This window comes from Marmota monax, unplaced genomic scaffold (assembly GCF_021218885.2).
Source record: "Marmota monax isolate L192 unplaced genomic scaffold, Marmota_monax_Labrador192_F-V1.1 WCK01_AAM20220418_F8-fsc00243, whole genome shotgun sequence".
NCBI classification, from domain to species: Eukaryota; Metazoa; Chordata; class Mammalia; order Rodentia; family Sciuridae; genus Marmota; species Marmota monax.
In genome coordinates, this window is record NW_026694604.1 from 1,698,750 (window position 1) to 1,723,056 (window position 24,307).

The 24,307-nt window shown below is 44.5% G+C and overlaps 2 protein-coding genes and 1 non-coding gene across 3 annotated transcripts; all 3 read left to right on the forward strand.

The window, feature by feature from the left end:
• On the forward strand, positions 1-2,827 carry Tmem107 (transmembrane protein 107). The gene is made up of 5 exons (XM_046422150.2): positions 1-236; positions 400-467; positions 567-667; positions 1,431-1,527; positions 1,773-2,827. The coding sequence occupies exons 1-5, from the start codon at positions 150-152 to the stop codon at positions 1,840-1,842; spliced, it is 423 nt and encodes a 140-aa protein (XP_046278106.1). The 5' UTR covers positions 1-149; the 3' UTR covers positions 1,843-2,827.
• Positions 2,455-2,589, forward strand: LOC124077712 (U8 small nucleolar RNA). The gene has a single exon (XR_006846707.1). It is a non-coding gene; the product is annotated as a U8 small nucleolar RNA (small nucleolar RNA).
• Positions 2,828-16,973: 14,146 nt separating the features above from the next.
• Positions 16,974-20,777, forward strand: Vamp2 (vesicle associated membrane protein 2). The gene is made up of 5 exons (XM_046422137.2): positions 16,974-17,102; positions 17,620-17,740; positions 18,212-18,370; positions 18,450-18,501; positions 19,118-20,777. Coding segments are annotated over exons 1-5 (351 nt in total). The 5' UTR covers positions 16,974-17,100; the 3' UTR covers positions 19,135-20,777.
• The last annotated feature ends 3,530 nt before the right edge of the window (positions 20,778-24,307 follow it).

Below are 24,307 nucleotides of genomic sequence, written 5' to 3' on the forward strand. Positions count from 1 at the left end.
CGGCCTACACAGTTACCAAGACGACTGGGTGGCGCTAGAGCGCGCGCGAAGTAGGCGTAAGCGGAGATTTTTGCCCGCTAGCAGAGACTCTAGGAGTGATCCTCTTTATACTCCCATCCTCTAAGGCCGTGCCCCTGTCCCCAAAGGCCATGGGTCGGATCTCAGGGCTCGTGCCTTCTCGCTTCCTGACACTTCTGGCGCATCTAGTGGTCGTCATCACATTATTCTGGTCCCGGGTAAGACACACAGCTGCCCTCCCTCCTTTCACCCCCTTTCCCATCTCCGAGTTGCCCCACCCCAATCCTGCCTCACCCCTTTGGGGCCTTGCCCCTTTGTATCCTTCCATTCCCCGCAGTCCACCCATCATTCATTTCTCTTCCTTTCTTCCCTGCTTCCCAGGACAGCAACATCCAAGCTTGCCTGCCTCTCAGGTTCACTCCCGAGGAATATGAGAAGCAAGACATTCAGTGAGCTCTTGGGGCCGGGTGGTTTGACCCGAGTTGGTGGGAATGAAAGGGTCTTGAAGAAGTCCAGAAGTTCTGAGCCAATCCCTTTTCTCTTTGCAGGCTGGTGATAGCACTGTCTGTCACCCTGGCCCTCTTTGCAGTGGAGCTGGCCGGTTTCTTCTCAGGAGTTTCCATGTTCAACAGCACTCAGGGTCTCATCTGTATCCTTTCTGCCTTCGTGATTTCCTTCATTTAACAAGTCCTTTCTAGCACAATTGTCCAAGCCAGCAAAAAGAATCCAGCTGAAATCTTCTAAGGCAGTGCAGGGGATTTAATACAATTTTCAAACATTTGTTGGGGCTGGGGTTGTGGGTCAGAGGTAGAGCACTCCCCTAGCGTGCGTGAGGCATTGGGTTCGATCTTCAGCACCACATAAAAATAAAATAAAGATATTGTGTCCACCTATAACTAAAAAATAAATTATCAAATTGTTAAGCCCTGTTATGCACTGGGCACTGAAGATTCCCACATGGAAGGAGGCAGACACACAGACATGCATCTGTAAGAGTAATAAACAATTCCAAAGGAGGGTGTAAAGATATAAAGCCAAGGAATTGAGGCACATGGATTAGGGAAGCTCTTACTTTTGAAATGTGGACCAGGAGGATGATGGCTCTGGAGGGTGATGCCAGCAGAGTGTGGCCTGGGGTAGGTAGAGAACCTACCTACCTTACCTCACCTAAAGGGTCCAGGCTGATCCCTAGGTGTGCAATGGTGGCCACATCTGGCCAAGCTCAGCTCTGGCCTCTACTCACATGACTGTCCTAAAACTCAGAGACAGGGCTGCTGACTGTGGTCTTTGCAATATGATGAGGAAAGAGAGAGATTAACTCCGGTTCAGGTGCCAGCCTCACTGACAGCCATTTCGGGTCCATTACTGCCTGTGGATCCAAAGACTTTCCTTGACTCTGGTGCATTTCCAAGCTATTGGGGCTCACTGTAGTGCATCTGTGGCTCTATCCTTCTTCATATTCGAGCGCTGGGAGTGTACCACATACTGGTACATTTTTGTCTTCTGCAGGTGTGATAGTATTCAATATTTGGGGAATGGGGGAAGAAGAAGGATTACCCCCAATCTGAAGGTTTCCCCTATATAGGGCTTTCCTCATGTATGATATACCATATCCACTCAACATCTTGTAGTCTTTTGAAATTGCATCCCTCACTCTCATCCCACTTCCTTAGACCTAGGGGGTGGAGTTTCTGGTTTGAAGATTTGGGTGTTATATCGGAAGGGACCCTGAACTCATTTCTTACCTTCCACAGTGCCCTCCCAGCTATCACTGAAGTGGCTTTATTCGTCGCTGTCCTTGGTCTAAAAAAGAAACCTTTCTGATCACCTTCATGACGGGAAAGAAAGTAGGGACGAAGGATGGAGGAGCGAGAAGCTGCTAACCGTTCCTGGAAGAAGGAAAGCATAGGCTTCAGTTTCTTCTCCCTCTCCTCTCAAACTATTTCTGGTAAAGGATAGCAGTGGGATAATTATCTCCCGAATACGAGATTAGCGTTTTCCTTAGTGCCTTGTAATAAAATATATTTTATAGTAAGAGCAAGACTTATGCAATTTACAGGAGACAATTGGGGTAGTTAAACTGCTGGAGAAAAGAAAGGCTGTGTTTCAGCCTTACAGACGGTAAGATAACCAGTTTCGCTTCTACTTTGATTTTTACGGTAGATGTCAGGCGGAAGGAAGTGGGCGGGGATATGTAAATAATGATGTGTTCAGAGCTCCGTACGCGTATTGAGCAGAGCATTATGGGAGCAATTAATTTCTCCCTTTTTGGCGCGGAAGGAAAAAATTTACTTTAAAAGGTTTTCGAATAAATTCAGCGTTTGCATTAAAAGATCCTTAAGTAGCTGAGTTGATCAGGTTAGCTTGTTATATATTCACCGTAGTTTACAGCGGAATCTATTCTACTGAGTACGGACAAGGCAACGGTACTTTGTATCGTCAGGTGGGATAATCCTTACCTGTTCCTCCTTTGGGAGGGCAGATAGAACATGATGATTGGAGTTTGCATGATACGTGATTAACGTCTCTGCGTAATCAGGACTTGCAACACCCTGATTGCTCCTATCTGATTCTTCCTGGCGATCTGATACGTTTTAATTTGCAGTGACAGAGAGAGAGAAGACTTGTGTTAGTCTCACTTCTCGAGTGAGATGTTGTGTGGGTTGGGCTTGTTATTCAGTTGTGTTTTTTTTTCCCTTGATTTAAGATAATGCTTTCTTATATTTTATGGTTATGTACTGGGGAATTTGCTGTATTTTTTTTTCCGGTGCTGTATATCACGTTTTCTATAAAGTTTTAGTCATACTTAGTGTTGCAAGTAGTATGTTGTCAACCTTCAACATTAGAGGACTACTTGCTCAGGATGAGAGCCCGTTAGAAGTTGGAGTAACCACTCACAAACCTAGTAAAATCCTTGTTAAGTCTGTAGTCTGATGAGAACACTCACACTCCTTCGTGCCTTTGCTGATAATAACATAGAAACACAAATTACGAAAGTCAAATGTTCTGTCTTGTCACAAAATGAATATTCTTAAATTCACTGTAGGTTGGGAAGGTTCTCTGTACACTTTTCAGTCCTGAATGGCAGAGACCGCACCATTAAAAAAATAAGCAAAACTCATACAAGGAGATACTCTCTAATGATGCTTTACATACACATAACTTTTCTGTCTATCCTTATAGCAGGCCTTCATTCTTAGCATTCATTCAATACTTACTTATTGAGCTCTTACTATATGCAAAGTGATGCAACTAGGACTAAGGGAATAGATGTGAAAAAGACCCATACTCAGCTTTGACCATTACAAATCTTATGGCTAATACAGAAAAGAAACAATTTCTAGTTCATCCAGAGTGATTTAATTCTACAAATTGTGAAAAGTCCTACAAAAGATAATTAAAGGTGCTATGGAGTAGAGATGAATTTGCCCAAGGTGTGGCAAAAAAGATTGCTTCTTAAACTCCTGGAGCTTAGCAGGAGCAAAGAGGGGAAGCCAGGAAGATGTGCTTTGCTGGCCATGGTTAATGCCTTGGTAGGAAAGGTCTATTTCATCCCCTTACAGTCTGCCTCTGTTGTCCCCCAGTGGAGTGTTCCTACTGACTTAGGAAAGGTGATTATCAGCTTACCATTATTAAAGGTCATGTAAACTTACAATTAAATAACCTATAGTTAGGCTGAGGCATAACTCAGTGGAAGAGTACATACTCAGAGACCTTGAGGCCCTGGGTTCAACCCCTGGCATCAAAAAAATTTTTTTAAATAAGTAAAAAAAGTAATATAAAAAGAGGTAATAAGTACCAAGTGCTTTCTGCCTTGGTGATTTTTTTTGTTATACATTCCTGTGATTATTTCTGTTTATTGTATCTGTATGGTAGAAATAATATATAGTGATGTTCTAGCATGCATCTGTTCCCAACTAATTTATTGACTTTTAGCTGGTTTGAAATAGACATTAGCAGGAATTTTTACACTATGGAAACTGGCAAATGCTACAAATCACGCTTTTTTATTTGTCTACATTTAAGAAAGTGATACAGAAAATGTTAATGGGGATTAAATTTAAAAGTGTTATGTCTGCAATTGTTACATTGTGAATAGCACAATCCAGATATTCTCAGGATGTGAGGTGGGTGCTATGGCCACACCTGTAACCTTAGCAATTTGGGAGATTGAGGCAGGAGGATTGCAAATTCAAGCCAGCCTTGGGCAACTTAGTGAGACTCTGTCTCAAAAAAAAAAAAAAAAAAATGGTGTGGGTGAGTGGCTGGGGAGGTAGCTTAGTGGTATAGCACCCCTGTGTAATCCCTAGTACTGCAAATATTCATAGGATTTGAAAACTGTTATCTGATTTAACAAAGAAGTCACTCAAGTCATTGACAAACCAGTGGGGTTTCAACATGTATCTTTATTTTATGTTGGAACTATACTTGTAGTTAGGCTACAATTCCATTTATAAAATCACAAATACAGGAATGGAATTTATGGTAAATAATATTATATATTTTATTATTATCTATAAATTTTGTGCTATAATACAGTAAAATTTATTTAAAAACTTGTCCATATACATAAATGCATATTTTAAAAAACAAACAAAAAATGCATACTCTTTGGGGGTAGAGTTGGTTGTTGAGCATTTACCAGACCACACTTGTTCTGCCATCCCAACAGACTGCTTAACACCAATGACTTCCTTGTTTGGGAAATGATCCAGGATCACTTCTTGGGCTTCAGTTTGACCTCTTTTCAAAATGTAGTATGTTGACTGCTCCCTTCTTCTTTTTTGGTACCAGGGATTGAACCCAGGGGTACTTAACCACTGAACCACATCTCCAGTTCCATCCCCCCTTTAATACCTTCATTTGTTTATTTATTTATTTTTATGTGGTGCTGAGGATCAAACCCAGTGCCTCATACATGCAAGGCTACCACTGAGCTATAACCCCAAACCCCAGCCCTTTTTATTGATTATTTTGAGATAAGATCTTACTAAAATGCTTAGGAACTACCCAAGTTGTTAAGACTGGCTTTGAACTTGCAATCCTCCTGCCTCAGCCTCCCAAACTGTTGGGATTATAGGCATGCACCACCATGCCAGGCCTCCCAGCACCTAACTTCTTACCAGGCAGTAGGGGTGTAGTGTGGTGTACTACTGACATCTACCAAAGGGACCAAAGTGTCTCAGCTCAGTTCACAGAAGTATTTCATGGGATTGTTAAGAGATTGATTGAGATAATCCAGGGATTAGGCTGGAGTGTTAGTAGGGTGTTGGACCTCTGATAACTGGTAGGTGCCTGTTCCCTAAGTTGACTTAGATTCTGAGACTTTCCCATCATGGTGGATATCTGTTATTTTTGCCTGTTCAGTATCCATCCTTTTTACTGGTAATAGCACCTTTCTTTTCCTTTGGGAGGCCTTCCCCCATTCTTAGTCCTCAGGGTTAGTAAGAGGCTGACAGCCACTCCCTCCCATCCCTCTCTCTGCTTCAGGGGTGGCCTTGAGGTCCAAGCCTGGCCAATAAAAGCATTCCATTTTTCTAGCCACAGCGTTTGGTTCAGACATAAAGCCTGATAAACCAGGACTTTTAATTTAATTTAATTTTTTCTATCTGTCAGTACTGGGTGTTAAACCTAGGGGCACTCTATCACTGAGCCACATCCTCAACCATTTTTACTTTTTATTTTTGAGACAGGGTCTCACTAAATTGCCCAGGCTGGCCTCAAACTTGCAATCTTCCTTGCCTAAACTCCTAAGTTTCTGAGATTACAGATGTGTGCCACCATACCTAGCAAACCAGGAAAAGAGAAGCCTGGTCTCTGAGAAATAAAAGCCTGCTGTAAAATACAATGACTAATCCAGTGTAGTACTGTTACATAATTAGATAGGCCAATGGAACACACCAGAGAGTTCAGAAATAGGCCTAAATACATAGAATTCAGTGGATGATAAAGACATCATTTTAAAACAAACATGGAACTTTTATATATACTCAGAAGAATTGAAAGCAGGGACTTGAACAGATTATTTGCACAAATATGTTTATAGCAATGTTATTATAAGACTTCAAAGCAGAAGCAATCCAAGTGTTCATCAATGGAGGAATAGATCAACAAAATGTGGTATGTACCTACAGTGGGATATTATGCAGCTTTGAAAGGAAGGAAATTCTATGGGGTACAGGGGGTGGAGAGAGGGTAGACAATGAGTACAGGGATAGATAGACAGCAGCAATAACTTATTTATTTTTTTATTTTTGGTATCAGGGATTGAACTCAGAGACACTCAACCACTAAGCCACATCCCCAGACCCCTTTTGTATTTTATTTAGAGAGAGGGTCTCACTGAATTGCTTAGGGCCTCACTAAATTGCTTAGGCTGGATTTGAACTTGTGATCCTCCTGCTTCAGCTGCTGGAATTATATGCATGTGCTGCCACGCCCAGCCATGAGCAATAAGTTCTAATGTTCCATAGCACAGTAGGATAATTGTAGTGAACAACAATGCATTGACTTTCTTTCTTTCTTCTTTTATAATATTTTTAGTTGCAGGTGGACATAATAACTGTACTTTATTTATGTGGTGCCAAGAATCAAACCCAGTGCCTCACACGTGCTAGGCAAGTGCTCTACCACTGAGCCACAACCCAGCCCTGCACTGACTTTCAAAACAGCTACTAGAGAGAATTTGGAATGTTCCCATCACGGACAGTAGAGCTGGGCACAGTGACACACGACTGTAATCCCAGAGGCTCTGGAGGCTGAGGCAGGAGGATTAAAAGTTCAAAGCCAACCTCAGCAATTTAGCGAAGCTGCTAAACAACTCAGTGAGACCTGTCTCTAAATAAAATACAGAAAAGGACTAGGGGTGTTGCACAGTGGTTAAATGCCCCTAGGTTCAATATCCAGTACCAAAAAACAAAATATCTAAAGCAGTAGATATGCCAGTTACACTGATCTGCTTATTACACATTGTAAGCATGTATTGTAATGTCATCCTGGATCCCATAAGTATGTATAATTACTATGTGTCAATTAAAAATAAAAATATATTTTTTAAAAAGGGCCAGATGTAGTGGTGCATGCCTGTAATCCCAAGGATTTAGAAGGCTGAGGCAGGAGAATTGCAAGATCGAGACCATCCTCAGCAATTTAGCAAGGTTCTAAGCAACTTACAGAGACCCTGTCTCAAAAAAACAATAACAAAACAAAACAACAACAACAAAAAAAACTCAGTGCCTCTGAGTTTAATCCCCAGTAACTGCCCACCTCTGGAAAAAAAAAAAAAAAGAAGGGAATTCTGATGTATGCTACAGCATAGGTGAGCCTTGAGGACATTATGCTAAGTGAAATGAGCCAGTCACAAAAAGACAAATACTGTATGATCCCACTAGCATGAGGTATCTAGAGTAGTCAAATTCATAGAAACAGAATGGTGAGTAGGGGAGATAAATAGTGTATAGAGTTTCAATTTTGCAAGATGAAAAGAGTTTTGGAGATTACACAAGAATATTAACATACTTATTACTGAGCTGTGCACTTAAAAATGGTTAAGATGGTGAATTTTTTGTATTTTTACCACAATTTAAAAAAATAAATCATTTAAAAATAAGTCAGTGGGGAAAAAAGGATCAGTCAATGAAAGTTATTAGAACAACTGAATAGCCATCAGTTATGGAATAATAAGGATCAATACCTTGTACCAGTATTATTTATAGATCAAAGATTGCCGTATGGGGTTAGGTTTGCAGCTCAGCAGTGAAGGATTTGCCTTGCATGTATGAGGCACTGATTCGATCCTCGGCACTATGTAAAAGATAAATAAAACAATAAAAGGTATTGTGTGTGTGCATGTGGGTGTATAAAGATTGCAGTGTGAAAAATAAAAAGCAATCCAGATGCTTAAAATCCCAGTGACTCAGTGACTGGAGGCTAAGGCAGGAGGGTTACAATTCAGGGAGGCCCTAAGCAGTTTAGCAAGACCCTGTCTCAAAAAAAAAAAAAAAAAAAAAAGCTGGGGGGTGGTAGTGGAGTTCTGGCTCAGAAGTAGAGCATTCTCCTAGCAAGTGTGGGGCCCTGGATTCAATCCTCGGCACCACATAAAAATAAATAAATAAAATAAAGGTATTTTGTCCAACTACAACTAAAAAATAAATATTAAAAAAAAAAAAGCTGGGGCTATAGCTCAGTGGACAAGCACCTCTGGGTTCAATCCCCTGCCCCACCCCCCAAAAAGTAAATGGTACTCAGAGAAACCTTAGAATTTTTAATCTTATTTTGGATAATTTTAGACCTATAAAAAAGTTGCAAAAATAGTGCAACATGTAACTTCTTCACTCAGTTCCCCAAATGTTAACATCTTTCATAACCGTGATTTATTGGTGGAAACCAAGAAATTTGCCTTGATACCACACTATTAAATAATCTACAATTTTTATTTGGATTTTTCTGTTTTTTCCCATTAATGCTCTTTTTCTGGTTTCAGATCTAATCCTGAATTTCATTGCATTAGTTGTCATTTCACATTATATTTTCCCAGTCTGAGACTGTTCCTCAGTCTGTGTGTGTATGTATGATTTCTTGAACATATTTGAAGAAAAATGGTAAGTTATCTCTCCTTCTCCTTCAGAAACTGTCCCTCCATTTGGATTTGTTCAATGCTTTCTCATGAGTATACTGAGATTATGCATTTGGATTTGTTGTGTGCTTTCTCATGAGTAGAAATGGGGTTATGCATTTTTGGCAAAAATACATAGAAGTAATGTGCCCTCCAAGAGAATTTTTTAAAATAAATTTGGGATGGGGAAGATATTTTTATATATGATAACAAAACACAAAGTCTGGGCTGGGGATTTAGCTTAGTTGGTAAGAGTGCCTGCCTCACATGCACAAGGCCTGGGTTCAATCCCCAGCACTGCAAATAAATAAACCACAGAATCCATAAAAGGAAAATACTGGTATATTTAAAAGTATATTAAAAGTGTGGAAAGTTGGGGTTGTGGCTCAGTAGTAGAGTGCTTGCCTAGCATGTATGAGGTACTTGGTTTAACTTTCAGCATCACATATAAATAAATGAATAAAATAAAGGTCCATCAACATTTAAAAATATATTTTTTAAAGAAATGTGGGATCTGGGTACAGTGGGGCATGCCTTTAATCTCAGTGACTGCGGAGCCTCTGAGGCAGGGGAATCCTAAGTTTGAGGCTTGTCTTAACAAATTAGTGAGTCCTTAAGCAACTTGGTAAAACCCTGTCTCAAAAAAAGTTAAAATAAATATAGAGGACTGGAGATATGGCTCAGTGGTTCAGCCCCCCGGGGTTCAATCCCCAGTACCAAAATTAATTAATTAATTAATTAATTAATTGGGGACTATGGGTGTAGCTCAGTGATAAAAGTATGAACTTAGCATGCATAAAGGCCTGTGATCAATTCTCAGGAAGGAAAAAAAATATTTATATCTATCTATCTATCTATATATATATATATGAAAAGCCTGAACAATCCAATAAAAATGTACAAAAATTTTCACAGACATTTCACAGATAAGAAAATACAAAGAGGGGCTGAAGTTGTGACTCAATGGTAGAGCACTTGCCTAGCTCGCATGAGGTGCTGGGTTTGATCCTCAGCACCACATAAAAATAAATAAATAAATAAATAAAAATTGTGTCCATCCACAGTAATATTGAAAAAAAAAAGAAAGAAAAAAAAATACAAAGAGCAAGGTGTGGTGGCGCACACCCGTAATCCCAGCAGCTTGGGAGGCTCAGGCAGGAGCATCACAAGTTCAAAGCCAGCCTCAACAATTTAAGCAACTCAGTGAGACTGTCTCTAAATAATACACAAAAGGGCGTAGGGGATGTGGCTTAGTGAGTGCCCCTGAGTTCAGTCCCCGGTACCCCCTCCCCTCGAAAAAAAGAAAATACAAAGAACTGTCACACATGAAAAGATGCCTTACATTCACAATATGAGAAATACAAGTCATGTCTAATTTTGTGTGTGTGTGTATGTGTGTGTGTGTGTGTGTGTGTGTATGACCTAAAAGTTTCATAGGTAAACAGGCCTCACCTGTTTGTTGGTGGGACTAAAAATTGGTAACACATTCATAGAGAGCAATTTGGCAAAGTCCATCAAAATCAAATCAGTCAAAATTACTAACACCCATATCTTTTGACTTAGGATTTTCATGTCTAGGAATTAACCCAACATTTTCACAGGGGTGAAATGGAAATGTGTAGATTAATCTTTGCCTTCACTTGTGTTGGCAAAAGATTAGAAACATCCTAAATGAGTGTCTACAGGAGATTTGTTGAATTATGATACATCCGTGCCATGGAATAGTATGCATCCAGAAACTAATTTGTGCACTGTGATGTAAAACTCTCCAAGATATATTAAGTGATAAAAGCAAGGTGCAGGGCTAGGGTTGTGGTTCAGTGGCAGTGCACTTGCTTAGCATGCGTGAGGCACTGGGTTCGATCCTCAGCACCACATAAAAATAAACAATTAAAATAAAGGCATTTTGTCCTTCTACAACTACACACACACACAAAAAAAAAAAAAAAAACAAGGTGCAACTGAGAGTGAGGGCTACCTGGGCAGATTAGCCAGATCCTGTCTCAAAATCAAATGATCAAATGTTAGCTGGGAATGGTGGCTCACACCTGTAATCCCAGTAGCTCAGGAAGCTGAAGCAGAAGGGTCACAATTTCCAGGCCAGCCTCAGCAATTTAGTGAGGCCCTGAGTTAGTGAGAGCCTGTCTCAAAATGAAGCAGGAGGATTGAAAGTTCAAAGCTAGCCTCAGCAATTTAAAAAGGCCCTAAGCAAATTAGTGAGACCCTGTCTCAAAATAAAAAATAAAATGGGCTGGTAAAGTGCCCCTGGGTTCCATCCCCAATACAAAAACAAAAACAAAAATCAAAAGTTAAAAGGGATTGGGGATGTAGCATATAGCTCAGTGGTAGAGCATTTGCCTAGCATGTCTGAAGTCCTGGTTTCAATCTTCAGTACAGAAAAACAAAGTATTGTAGGGACAGATGAGGCAAGACACTGAAGATAGCAGGAAATAGTTTTATTTGGCTGCAGCCAGGCTCAGAGGGCCACAGCTTTTGCTGTAATCCATCAATCCCCTGAACTCCAAGTTCAGGTAGTTTCAGAATTTTATACCTAGAATGTAAGGGGAGGGGCTCAGAAGTTCACAGTCTGCAGAAGTGCACATAAAAGAAGCTTTTTCTTTCACTGTTCTGGGCAAGTTAACCCTTCAAGGACAGCACCTGAGAAGGGGAGAGCTTTTTCTCCCCTTTCTTTCCTCCCCCTGCCAGCTGTTACCATGGAGCCCAACTGGTAACTTCTCTTATCTTAGAAATGTAGACATTTCTGTGAACATCTCATGCTCAAGGCCAGAGGCGTTGTTTATATATCTCTACAATCTACTGTACTGGATAAATGTTTGTGAAAAACTTCTAAGGGGGTGTCTAGCACCTGGAGTGGCGGTTTCTTTAGGCTAGTGGTCAAATAAAATACGGCAACATGAAAATAGGAAGTTTATCTACATTGAACTCTTTTGTAGAGACTCTTTCACTGACAGTCCTAAAATCAGCCATGGTGAACATTTCTGAAGAAGCCCAGTTAAGATTTTTGTGGAGGAGGGGGTACCACTACAAAAAAGCAAGGTTACAAGGAGTCAGCTGACATTAGTATTAAAAGGTGAAAGCTAGGGCTGGGGCTATGGCTCAGTGGTAGAGCGCTTGCCTAGCACACGTGAAACACTGGGTTAGGTCTTTAGTACCACATAAAAATAAATAAATAAATAAATAAATAAAGGTATTGTGTTCATCTATAACTAATAATACTTTCCACTTTTTGAAAAAGTGGAAATTATAAATATGATTGTATATACCAAGAACATTTTTGGTTGGGCACAGTGGTGCACACCTGTAATCCTAGTAACTTGGGAAACATCACAAACTCAAGGCCAGTTTCAGCAACTAGAGACCCTGTCTTAAACAAAACCAGGGGCTGGGGTGTAGCTCAGTTGGTAGAGTGCTTGTCTTAGAAACATAAGACTCTGGGTTCAATCCCCAGCACCAAAAAACACATACAAAACAACAGTGAAATTCCTGGAAGGAGGCACAAGCAATTTTTGAGAGAACTGGTTGTTGTGAGGAAAAAAGATGTTGCTGGGATACAGGAGAAGACTTCTTCTGTTTTGAACTATATGCTTTTTTTTTTTTTTTTTTTTGGTGGTGGTGGGTTGGAACCCAGGGCCTCCAACATGTTAGGCAAGTGCTCTACCAGTGAGCTGCATCCCCCAACCCCCTATATGCTCTTTTGAACTTTTGAACATAACTTGTTTTTCTTTAAAAAAAAAGATATACAAACAAGCTACAACATTTTTATCAAATGTGAGCCTGCAGCTGCTTATGTTGCCTATCTAGAAATGAAGCTACGTCAGAGGAAAGCAGAGCTGAGGAACAGAGAAACATCTTTGATGACATCATTCCAGTACCCAGATCCTACTGTTTCTAGTTATGTGAGCAGCCACCACCAGATTCTACTCTTTCCTTCCTTCCTTCCTCCCTCCCTCCCTCCCACCCACCCATCCACCCTCTCTTCCTTCCTTCCTTTTTCTTTTCCCATTTTGGTGCTGAGGATGGAACTCAGGGTCTTGTGCATGCTAGGCAAGCACTCTACTATTGAACTACACCCCTAGCCCAGATTCCACTTTTTATTATTTTTAAGTGTAAAAAGAAAAAAAAAAATTGGTACCAGAGATTGAACACAGGGGTGCTTAATCACTGAGCCACATCCCCAGTCCTTTTTATTTTTTTAGCGGGTACTGGGTATTGAACTCAGGGGCACTCAACCACAGAGCCACATCCCCAGCTCTACTTTTTTTTTTTTTTTTTTGGTACTAGGGATTGAACCCAGGGGCGCTTAACCACTGAGCCACATTCCCAGCCCTTTTTTGTATTTCATTTTAGAGTCAGGCTGAGGCTAGCTTTGAACTCAGGATCCTCCTGCCTTAGCCTCCCAAGCTGCTGGGATTATAGGTGTGCACCACCATGCCCAGCTCAGATTCTACTTTTTAATTTTAACAATGTTTGAGTCATGATCATTAAGTCCATCACAACAAGGGCCACACAGTTGTTCCTGGCACTTATCTGATACTTGTGCAGGGAGAACCACACAGATTAATATAATTCCAGTTTATGTGTGTATGTTATGGTTTAATACAAAGATTAAACCTATAATTGGAAAATTAAACAAAACAAAACAAATAAACCAAAACCCTAAGGTACAAATCAATGTGCATAGTCTGTTAGCATTTTTATTTATTATTGTTATTATTTTGGTATTGGGGATTAAATTCAGGGGCATTCAACCACTGGGTCACATCCAGTTCCAGAGGCAGGGTCTCACTGAGTTGCTTAGCACCTCGATAAGTTGATGAGGCTGGCTTTGAACTCATGATCCTCCTACCTCAGCCTCTCAAACTGCTGGAATTACAGGTACCACTGTGCCCAGTTTACCATTTGTATTTATAAAAAGAGGAACCCCTGCATGTAATCCCAGCAACTCAGGAGGCTGAGACAGGAAGATGGAAAGTTCAAAGTTAGCCTCCAGCCTCAGCAATTTAGAGAGGCCCTTAAAATATCAAATAGAAAGCCTGGGGGATGTAGCTTGGTGGTAAAGGGTCCCTGGGTTTAATCCTCAGTCCAAAATAAATAAATAAATGAAGATTAATAGATAAATAAAATAAATAAAGAGGGGGAAAAGAAGTATCTAGGTATATACTGTGTCTGCAACAAGTATCCCCTGAGGATTTACACACCTTTAGACAGCAGCTGTTTAGGGTGGGCCTGGGATGGCTCAGATCTTCTGATGGTTCACTACCTTCTTTGTATCTTTTGGATTGTTTAGTATGGTTGAGTTACCTATTTAAAAAAACTGATATTGAAATTTTTAAATATAATTATCAGAGAGAAGATATTGCATTCTGGATTGAGAAAAATAGATAAATGAACAAAAAGCTTTTATTTAGTTTTTCAAAAACAAGGACATCCAAAATCTTCTAGAAAGTAAAACAAAAGGATGTGGTGGCCAAGGGAACTTCAATGTTATGCTTAATGTCACATTATCTGTGTGATGAAAAACGAATCCACTCTGGGTTCCATCCTTAGTACCCAGGGCTTAAGGTACTCCGGTAGAATTGAGCGCTCCTGGCAATTCACCTAAAGCATCTGACACAGGAGCCTTTGGAGCTTCCCTCCCCTCCTGGAGCTGGAAGCTTGACAAGGTGTCCCCTGGAAACCATCAGGGCCAGAGGGCACCTTAGAGGTTACAGGATTTCTGCTGATCTCAGGCGGCTCGCCTCCCAGCCTGGGTCCCAACCACAATTCCTCTGTTTTTAATTAAAAGACCTTTGCTGTACATGCTGCGTGGAGGGACACAAGAGGTCTCTGAAATTAATTACCAGTTTGGTCAGGTTTGACTCATGAGGATAGAGAAGTTTATGAGTAAGTGTGGCAATGGCACAGCCCCCTTCCACCTCAACTTCGAAACCAGCAGTTATTTCAAGAGGGAAAAACGGTGCGATCTCTATGTCGCCCACGTCGGAATCCCAGGAAAGTTCTCCTTAGAAATGAACAAGAACGTCAGGCCCCCAGCCCACATTCTTAGAAGGATCCTTAGGGGAGGGGCCTAGAAATCCAGCCTTCAATCCCCCAGTAGGTAAACGTGGAAACCACCATCTCAGTTTTGCAAATACTTTATTTATTTATTTTTATAATCGACTCCCTCTTTCGTGGGTCTCCATTCTAACTGCTTGCAGAAAACATTCTCTTATTCATTTCCAGGTGAATTCGGTCATCCTACCTCATTCCTCCCGCCCCCCCCCCCCCACCGATCTAATTTTGGAGTTTTTTGGCACCACAGCCTAGGTCGGGTGTGTTGGGGAGGGGTTGTGCAGTGAGTCCTCACTCTGAGGTCAGTCCTCCTGGGTTCCCCATCTCCATGGCTCATATGTGCTCTCATTTCTACTCTGCTGCTGCTGCTTCCCCCCTACCATCCACATTGCAAAAGCAATATATTAGCTTTCTAAGCCACAAACAATGGGCTCTCCCCAAATTTATGTGGGCTTCTGTCTTCCATATCCCCTGTACTTGGCCAGAGAAAATGGGGATCACCCCATTTCCTTGAACTAGTATTCAACATTATGCCAGGTCCTGCACTAGGCTGTCCCCAGCTAGTGCAGGGTGTTGGGGAGGGTAGAGGGTTCTGCCTGTTTGTACCTACCTCCTCCTAACTCTCCCTGTCTTATACCCACACTTTGAAGCTTTTGAACTTGAAAATCTAGAATTTGGCATCTTTATTCTCTGACTAGAAAGGAAAGTGGTCTCAGGGACAAAAAAAAAAAAAAAAAAAGCCAGTTTTTTACAGCAAGATCTGAGACCCCATGGAAGATGCTCCTTTCTTTCTTTCACATAAGCTGAGACAGCCCAAAATTATGTCAGTGCAAAAGGACCACGGACATGGCTGCTCCTGGGAGGCGGAAGGAGCAGACAGCATTTTAGATTTGGCTGAGCCCCGGCACCCAGCACATACATTAGCTGCTCACTCACCTCCCCCAGACAGCTGGGAAATGACACCTCTGGTGACAGAGCCAGTCCCTGGGCTTCTGCTGGGAGGGGGTGGGGCACTGCAGTGGAAGAAGATCACAGATTCTGAAGCCCTGGAAAGCCTGGGTGGGGGAGGGACGAAGCCAGCTCCTGTTTGGCTCAGAGATCAAGCCCACCAATCTTCCTCCCCAAGCCTCCAGGGATGTAGTGAGTACCCCACAACACAGGGACAATAGGCCTCCTCTAAAATGCCTCTTTCACCCTGGCTTTGACCCACCAGTAACTCACTAGTTCGATCTTCTTTGAGAAGCTGGATGGGAGTGTGTACAGCTGCTGGGTCAGTTTAGAGGACCCAGATGGATGTCAGGGATGGACCAGGCCTGAAATACTCTCGTCCCATTACCCAGGTCAAATCATTGAACAAAGTTGATGTCTACACACGTAGTTGCTCCAGAGAGAGGATGTCCAAAGTCACATCTGTGATTGGAATCCCCATGTAAAGTAGGATGTATAATCTGAGTACTGCAGGTGTTGCCCTTGCCCTCTCCTGCCTGGACAGTCTGGGAAAGAACTAGGTGTTGGCTAGCCTGCAACCACTATGTAAAGCAGCCCTACGGGGCAGTCTCTGCCCTCCTCTCTGGATTCTTTAGCTTGCTGTACCTCAGTCACGCTTGCTCCAGCTTTGCTTACAGAATACCCTGGGTCTGAACTTCAACTGTGAGGATCCGCAGCTTTCACGGGCCTGCAGGCTCTCCTAGGACTTGGTTGGGGATAGGGTTTTAGTTCATATCCCTTAGTGGCCGAGTATCCCATACCTCCCTTGAGACATCTACTTGTCCTATGATAGGGTAGGATCAACTCCCACCACTCCACTCTACCCCAGCAACAGGGTCCCAGCTACACACATTTCCGGGCCACCTGCACTGGCCCTTTCTTATTTCCCATCCTCAGCCCATTCCAGGTGCTTGAAGTTGGTTGCCAGGTGTTGGGAGACTTTGTGCTGTGAAGGGTGCATGCAGACTCGTTTACTGGATTCGCAGATGAGGGACGAAGTAGTTTAGGTGGAGGAGTGGGACCCGTGGTATGTGAGGAGTGTGGTATGCCATACACAAGACACAGGTGGCAGAGGGCTTGGGAGCGGTTGAACCAGTGGTTAGACAAGGTGTGGCGGTGGGTTTAGGGGAGCCGCAACAGTCACCTGGGGGCTCTCGTGGGTGCTGAGGCAGGTGCGGGAGCCCCAGCAACACAAGACCCCCGCCTGCCCCGCCCCCGCTCCGCCCCGCCCCCGCTCCCGACGAGTCTCCTGCCTAGCCCCGCCCCCTCCCGCAGTGCCCGGATGCGGGTGACGCGCGGCCGCCATCTTCCCGTCCCGGGCAGCCAGTGCCAGTCCGAGCCAGCGCGAGCCGCTGCCGCTGCTGCCGCCGTCACTGCCGCTGCCAAGTCCTCCACCCGCTGCCCCCGCCATGTGAGTCGGCCGCCCGCCGCCCGCACCGTGCTGCCCGTGCCGGCCGCTGCCTTTGAAAACCGGCCGCGGGGAGTGCCGGGGTCCCACCCGCACCCTCCGCGCCCCGGGGGCCCGGCTGGCTCCATGACTGCGCGCGGGCGGCCGGGGAGACAAGCGTCCCCGGCAGGCCCGCGCGGGCGATGGCCGCGGGAGGCGGCGGATCCCATGTCCTCCCGCCCTGCCCCACCCCTGTCACCGCGGCCTTCAGTCATTTCTGGTGGACCCCGGACTGTGACCGTGAGGTCGCCCTCATGTGACGGGCGGGGAAACTGAGGCCCGGAAGGGGGAGGGGGGGCTCGTTCAAGGTCACGCAGCTCTTCCGCGGCAGGGCGGGATAGAGACCGGTGATCCCATCGGGTAGCCTTCCTTCCGAAAAGGAGGACTGGAGGGACGATCCGTGGACAGGTGGATGGGCGGAGCCCTGACCGTGGTGCTAGCGGCCTCAGGCCCTGGGTCTTAATCCGTTCCTGCTCCTCAGGTCGGCCACTGCTGCCACCGCCCCCCCTGCGGCTCCAGCTGGGGAGGGTGGACCCCCTGCGCCCCCTCCAAACCTCACCAGTAACAGGAGACTGCAGCAGACCCAGGCCCAGGTGGATGAGGTGAGTGTGGGGGACGGGTGTCAAAGACAGTGGGTGAGACTGGGATTGGCAAACAGTTGTGGAGGGCCAATCTTGGTTTGAGAGCGATGACAGTCTATGGCCTGTGGTTTTTGAGTCAAAGACATGCCATGCCCCATCCCTATCTCCCTTTCAGCACACACTTGGAAGGGTGCTAGCCTGGGGTGTGCCTGCCTGGGCAGGTGTGCTCTGATGATGGATAGCCTGCTTGAGGCTCCATAGATATAGGACGTTGCTTTGACATCTGAGATGTCTGGCTACCAGCACACCCCTGATGTATGCTCCTTGCATGTCCCCAGGTGTGCTAGGCATGTTATGTGTGTGTCCTTGGCATGTTAGCCTGGCAGCATCAGGGTGCATGTACCATGTGTGGCACAGTGGGCACATGTTCGAGGAATGCCCTCGTTCAGGCGGGACTTGGCACACTCCCTGCCTCGTGGACCCCTCCCCCAGGTGGTGGACATTATGAGGGTGAATGTGGACAAGGTCCTGGAGCGGGACCAGAAGCTATCGGAACTGGATGACCGTGCAGATGCACTCCAGGCAGGGGCCTCCCAGTTTGAAACAAGTGCAGCCAAGCTCAAGCGCAAATACTGGTGGAAAAACCTCAAGGTAAACGAGGGGCAGGTAGGAGGACTGGGTATATGGGGGTATCATGGTTTATCTTACTGACATCCCTTCTTACCCCCAGATGATGATAATCTTGGGAGTGATTTGCGCCATCATCCTCATCATCATCATCGGTGAGTGGGGCAGGAGTGGCCAGGGCCCTTTCTCTGGAGAGATTTCCCCTGTGGATTCTGGGTTTTGAAGGTCATTAACCTAGTTTTGACTTTTCAACAAAAGACATATGTAGCTACTAATTGCAGTTCTGGTTCATCTAGAGCTGAAAACCTTTGTGTTGTTTAGCCTTCACTTTGCCTGGATATGGGCAATTTGTATTATGATTTTGAAAACAGGAAATCTGGTGGGTCCCCAGTATTCTATTGAGGACCCTTTGGGCCTAAGAGCCCAGTCTGGGAACTCTAGAACTGGGGAGAAGGAGATGGGAAAGGCCCAGAGACTTAAGATATGACCAGGAAGCCAGCTACCCCACTGTTTGAGAGCTTGTAGTTTCAGGCCCACAGAATTAGGGGTCTTTGATTCTAAGACCATGCTATAGAGTTAAAGGGACTTTGGAACCCACCATCCAGAGCTTTTGCTTTATAGATGGAGATACTGAGGCCAAGAGAGGGGAAGGGACACCAAGCAGCTGGGGAGTGGAGTGGGGAGGATTGGAACAGGGCCAGGCCTGACACACTGCTTTCTTTCTCTTTCTCCCCTCTCCCTCTTCCTCCTTCTCTTACCCTCTCTCCACAGTTTACTTCAGCACTTAAATCCCTGAGGAGTCTGCCCTGCCTAGAGAAGGGCCTCTCCCCCACCCCCAGCCGTTCCTTCACCTCTCAGCCATATCTTTCAGCACCCTTCCCCTGGATCCGTGTGTGTGTGTGTGTCCGTGTGTGTGCCCCCTTGTAAATAGCCAGCTGTTATTTATACATATATAATATTATATATATTTGGTCTGTTTGTAGTTTTATTACTAGAAGATTTTTCCGGTTGTCCTTAACACCCCTTCCTGAGGTTCCCATCTCCTCTCTCTTCCTCTTCCCTTTCCCTCTCTTCCTGAACAGTCCCAAGTCCCTACATTTGCATCTGCTATGCAATATTCCCTCTCTCCTTCTCCTTCCCTTGGATTTAACTGACCCTCTCCCCTCACCAGTCCCCCATGCAACACCCCAAAAGACAAAAAAGTACCTGTCCAATCCTCCCTAGGTGCATCTTTGCACCCTTTGGGAGGTTCTGAGACTGGCCCTACTCGGTCCTAAGAATCCCAAGGTCTTCTGGGAGCTTCCAGCATGTTACTTAGCATATCATTTGCATACTGACATCTCTTTAGGTTTCCTTCCATTTTTCTCTTCTCTCAACCTGTGTTTCTTTTTTACTGAGGAGTTAGTCCCCATTGGTCCTTGTATCACACTTTCATTTGCACGACATTACATGCAGGTGGTGGGGAGTCTGGGCTTTTGGGGAACCAGGCGGCCCTGGTCCCCAGTATTGCCCCCTCCTAGCCCCTCTAGTCCAGTTTGCCTTCCCTATCCTAATTTTCCAATCCTCTTGTACCCTCCTCTCCCTCCCCCCAGCTGGTGTGTAAGTGTCTTGGAGTTCAGTGTGTTATGATGGACCAATAACTCTGCCACTTGGGGTCTCTCCCTACATTCCTGCTCCCCAATTTTCATGTGGGGCACGCAACTGACATTCCCAGGGGTCTCCCTCCTTCCCATCTGCCTGATCTGCCTCCTCCTCCCACCAGGAGAGTTGGGGGTTGGCAACAATCTGATCTCTTTTGGGAGGAGTGGCTACCAGTGTGTGGGGGGGGTCATCACTGCCTTGGGGAGGAGTGGGACAGGGCAGAGAATCCCCCCAATTCCTGCCTGAAATCTCTGGCCTCACCCCTGCTGGAGGTTGGACTGAAACCTTCCTCCCCTGTTTGGGGGTGTTGCCCCCATCACTGCCCAGCTCCTCTGACTGCCCCCCTGTATTCAGGGTGGGGGTATTAGTCACTGCCAAAGTGTGTTTGGGACTTGCTGGATGATGGGGAATCCTTGCCCTTTTCTGGTGCTGTTGAGCCCCAGAGAGAGCTATCCCCTCATTGGGTGAAGTGATAGAGGATGGGTCTAATGTCTTTTTAAATGGCACAATTTTAGGGGTCTGAGGGTGCAGTCCCTTAGCCTGCCACTGGAGGGGGGCCCCAAACTCCCCATGCCCCCACCACCACTCCAGGTTTTCTGTGTGGAGGGGGAGCAGGGAGATCTAAATTGTGGTGTGAAAGGGTAGGAGAGATGCTGGGGGTGGGGGTGCTGTGTTCTAGACCCCCCATATTATCCCAGTGTCCCCTGCCTTCCCTCTTCCCCCATCCCGTGCCCCCAATTCTGTGGCGCATCCAGATTGTGAAAATGTACAATAAATGTGTAATGAGTAACCAGGTAGTGTCTGTATTTTTGTGTGTGTGTGTTGTTGTTTTTTTTTTTTTTTCCTCTGCTAAGGATTGAACCTAGGGCCTAGCACATGCTAGGCAAGTGCTCCAGTACTGAGCTGCATCTCCAGCCCTTTTTATTTTATTTCCAGACAGTCTGGGTAAATCGCCCAGGCTGGCTTTGAACTCAAGGTCCCCTGTTGCAGATTCCGCAGATTCCCACAGACTCCGGAGTTACTGGGATTAATCCTTTGTTAAGGGAGAAGGATGTTGGATCTACAGGTGTAACTGGAGGTTGGGAAGCAGCTGGGCTTTGCAGGAGGCCCTGATCTTTAGCAATGCAAATTGTGATTCCTCAGGTGGCCAACAGAGGGGCACCAGGAATTGGTAATGGCTGCTGAACTTTTAAGTTCTGGGGTTCCCAGCTTGCCTGGGGTGTGCTTTTGATGTTGGACTCCTTTGCCCCCTCCTAGATTTAGGTGCTCTGTAGTTGCTCCCAGTGGGTTATTCACTCCTAGTTCTGGAGTAGATGGTCATGTCGTGAATCATCTCTTTCCCCTTTGTGCTCAGCAGTATGCCAGTGTCAAAGGGATTAATAAATACTTGATTTTGTTTGGTACTAGATATTGAACCCAGGGGTGCTTTACCACAGAGCTGCATTTCAGCCTTTTTTATATTTTGCAGGGACCAGGGATTAAACCCAGGGGTACTTAACCACCGAGTAACTCCAGCCCTTTTTCTTATTTTGACACAGGTTCTTGCTAAGTTGCTTAGGGCCTAAGTTGCAAGTCTGGCCTTGAACTTTCAGTCCTCCTGCTGTAGCCTTCTGAGTTGCTGGGATTACAGACATGCCAGTGCTCTCTGCTTTAGTTTTTTGAAACAGGGTCTAAATTGCTTAGGACCTCGCTAAGTTGGTGAGGCTAGTCTCGAACTTTGGATCTACTGCCTGAGCCTCCCAATGCTAAATACTTGTTGAATCAGCTCAGGAAGACCCAGATTTATGACATACAGCAAACTAGTATTGACACAGTACATATACATAGTATTGACATACTACATACAATAGATGGGATGTATAGCTCTTGAGCGATATCCCCAGCTCTTTTTTATTTTGAGATATGTTGTCGATAAATTTCTTTTTTTTAATATATATTTTTTAGTTATACATGGACATAATATCTTTATTTTGTTTGTTTATTTTTATGTGGTGCTGAGGCTTGAAATCAGTACCTCACATGTGAGGGGCAAGCACTCTGCTACTGAGCCACACTCCAGCCCCTGTTGTCGATAAATTTCTGAGGCTGGCTTTAAACTTGATTCTCCTACCTCCTTAGCTGCTGGGATTATAGGCATGGGCCACCATATCTGGCTCATGGATGCTTTTAAAGCCTCATGATCTACTGGCTGAGCTAGCTGGCCATCTTTAGAGCTGCTTTCAAATACAGATTTTTAGAAGACCCAAATTGGTGTGAACATACTTTATGTACAACCAGAGATATGAAAAATTGTGCTGTATATGTGTAATAAGAATTGTAATGCATTCTGCTGTCATTTATTAAAAAAAAAACAATAAAAACAGATTTTTAGGCCCCTTCTCTAGAGATTCTCATTATGTGTTTTCTTTTAATAATTAATTTTTTAATTTGTTGATGGACCTTTATTTTTATTTATTTGTATGCGGTGCTGAGAATCGAACCCAGTGCCTCACGCATGCTAGGCAAGTGCGCTACTGCTGAGCCACAACCCCAGCCCCTAGGTGGTTTTTTTTTTTTTTTTTTTTAAATTATTTTTTCCTGTAATGGGGAATGAACCCAGGGATGCTTAACCAGTGAGCCATGTCCCCAGCCCTATTATATTTTTTATTTTAGAGATAAGAGTCTCACTGAGTTGCTAAGTGCCTCGCTAATCTGCTGAGGCTGGCTTTGAACTCACGATCCTCCTGCTTCAACTTCCCAAATTGTTGGGATTACAAGTGTGTACCACTGTGCTTGTTTGATAAGGTGGTTCTAAGAGGCTCAGGTAATTCTTGTAACTAGGTATACAGTCTACCTAAACTTCCACCTTATAATATGCTAAGATTTTGTGTATGTTAAAAGCGTCTCCCAGTCATCCCATTCCTTGGTATATGCCCAAAGAAATTTAAATCAGCATACTACTTGAAGCAGCCACATCCATGTTTATAGCAGCTCAACGCACAATAGCTACGCTATGGAACCAACCTAGGTACCCTTCAAAACGGATAAGAAAATGTACATATACACAATAGAATATTACTCAGCCATAAAGAAGAATGAAATCATGTATTTGCCAATAAATGGTTGGAACCAGAAACTATCATGTTAAGTGAAATAAGCCAATCCCTCCCCCCAAAAAAGCTGAATGTTCTCTCTTGATATGTGGTTGCTAACATACAGTGGTGCAGTAGGGTGGAGAATAGAAGTTCATTGGATTAGACAAAAGAGAATGAAGGGAAGAGAGGGAAAATGGGAATAGGAAAAACAATAGAAGTAATCAGACATAACTTTCTTAGGTTCATATATGAATACACAACCAGTGAGACTTCATATAATGTGCAACCACAAAAATGGGATTCTAATTATAATAAGTTATACTCCACGTATGTATAATATGTCAAAACACACTCTACTGTCATATATATAAAGAACAAAAAAGTCCTCCTGAATCCCTTGTAGATTTGTTTCCCTGGGCCCTAGAATATTCTTTCTTTGTGGTTTCAGGGGCCTGACTTCAAATTTTAGCTCCACTGTTGGCTATTACTTCGTACAGATTATGTAACCTCTGAATCAGTCTTATTTGTGAGGAAGTGGGTAGCAAGTGTGTCGGCCTCCTTGGTGTTTTTGAGAAGCGCTTGGCCTGGCTACAAAAAATAATCAAGAGGCATCTGTAATGTCATTCGTTATCTCCATGATGCAGCGTTGAGATCTAAAGACCGCTTCATCCTAGGGCTCCATCTTCCAATTTTGGGTAGTACCAGGGACATAGAGCCGCAGCTAAGCCCCAGAGGCACTCAAGTCACGCTACAGACTGTCCCCACCTACGCCATCACCGCTTACATCTGCGCCTGCGTGCAGGTCACGCTCGATGCGCCTGCGCACACAGTCTTGGGTAAATGTCGTCAAGGAAAATCCCCAGCTTCTGGGTAAACAAGTTGCCGCGTGAGATCTCCAGCACGTGTCACCTACATCTCCACGACCTCAGCCTATGAGAAAGTTTGGAGGGCCGGACTGGCTTTTGCGTCAACCGATATGGGTAGGTCGCGGGTTGTTGTTACAGCCAGTAGAAATTCCGGAAACGGATGGAGGCGTGGCTTCCGGTCAGTCTCCCAATCAACGCACAGAGGCTGTCCCTCCCGCACGTGGATCTATCACTACCGGTTGTCACACTGACCAATGGGAAGACAACGGCGGCTGAAAATTCCAATAGAGGCTTTGCGAGGGCGGGGCGGCTGCACGCGGCGCGGGGCATGGGTCGGTGTCTCTGAGCCAATAAGATGGGGAGGGCGTGGCATCCCGGGC

Coding starts and splice junctions, on each gene's coding strand:
- Tmem107 (XM_046422150.2), top strand. CDS start 150: ATGGGTCGGATCTCAGGGCTCGTGCCTTCTCGCTTCCTGACACTTCTG. Junction 468..566: donor TATGAGAAGCAAGACATTCA/GTGAGCTCTTGG, acceptor TTCTCTTTGCAG/GCTGGTGATAGCACTGTCTG. Junction 1,528..1,772: donor TACATTTTTGTCTTCTGCAG/GTGTGATAGTAT, acceptor TACCTTCCACAG/TGCCCTCCCAGCTATCACTG.
- Vamp2 (XM_046422137.2), top strand. Junction 17,741..18,211: donor CCCAGGCCCAGGTGGATGAG/GTGAGTGTGGGG, acceptor CCCCTCCCCCAG/GTGGTGGACATTATGAGGGT. Junction 18,371..18,449: donor ACTGGTGGAAAAACCTCAAG/GTAAACGAGGGG, acceptor TCTTACCCCCAG/ATGATGATAATCTTGGGAGT.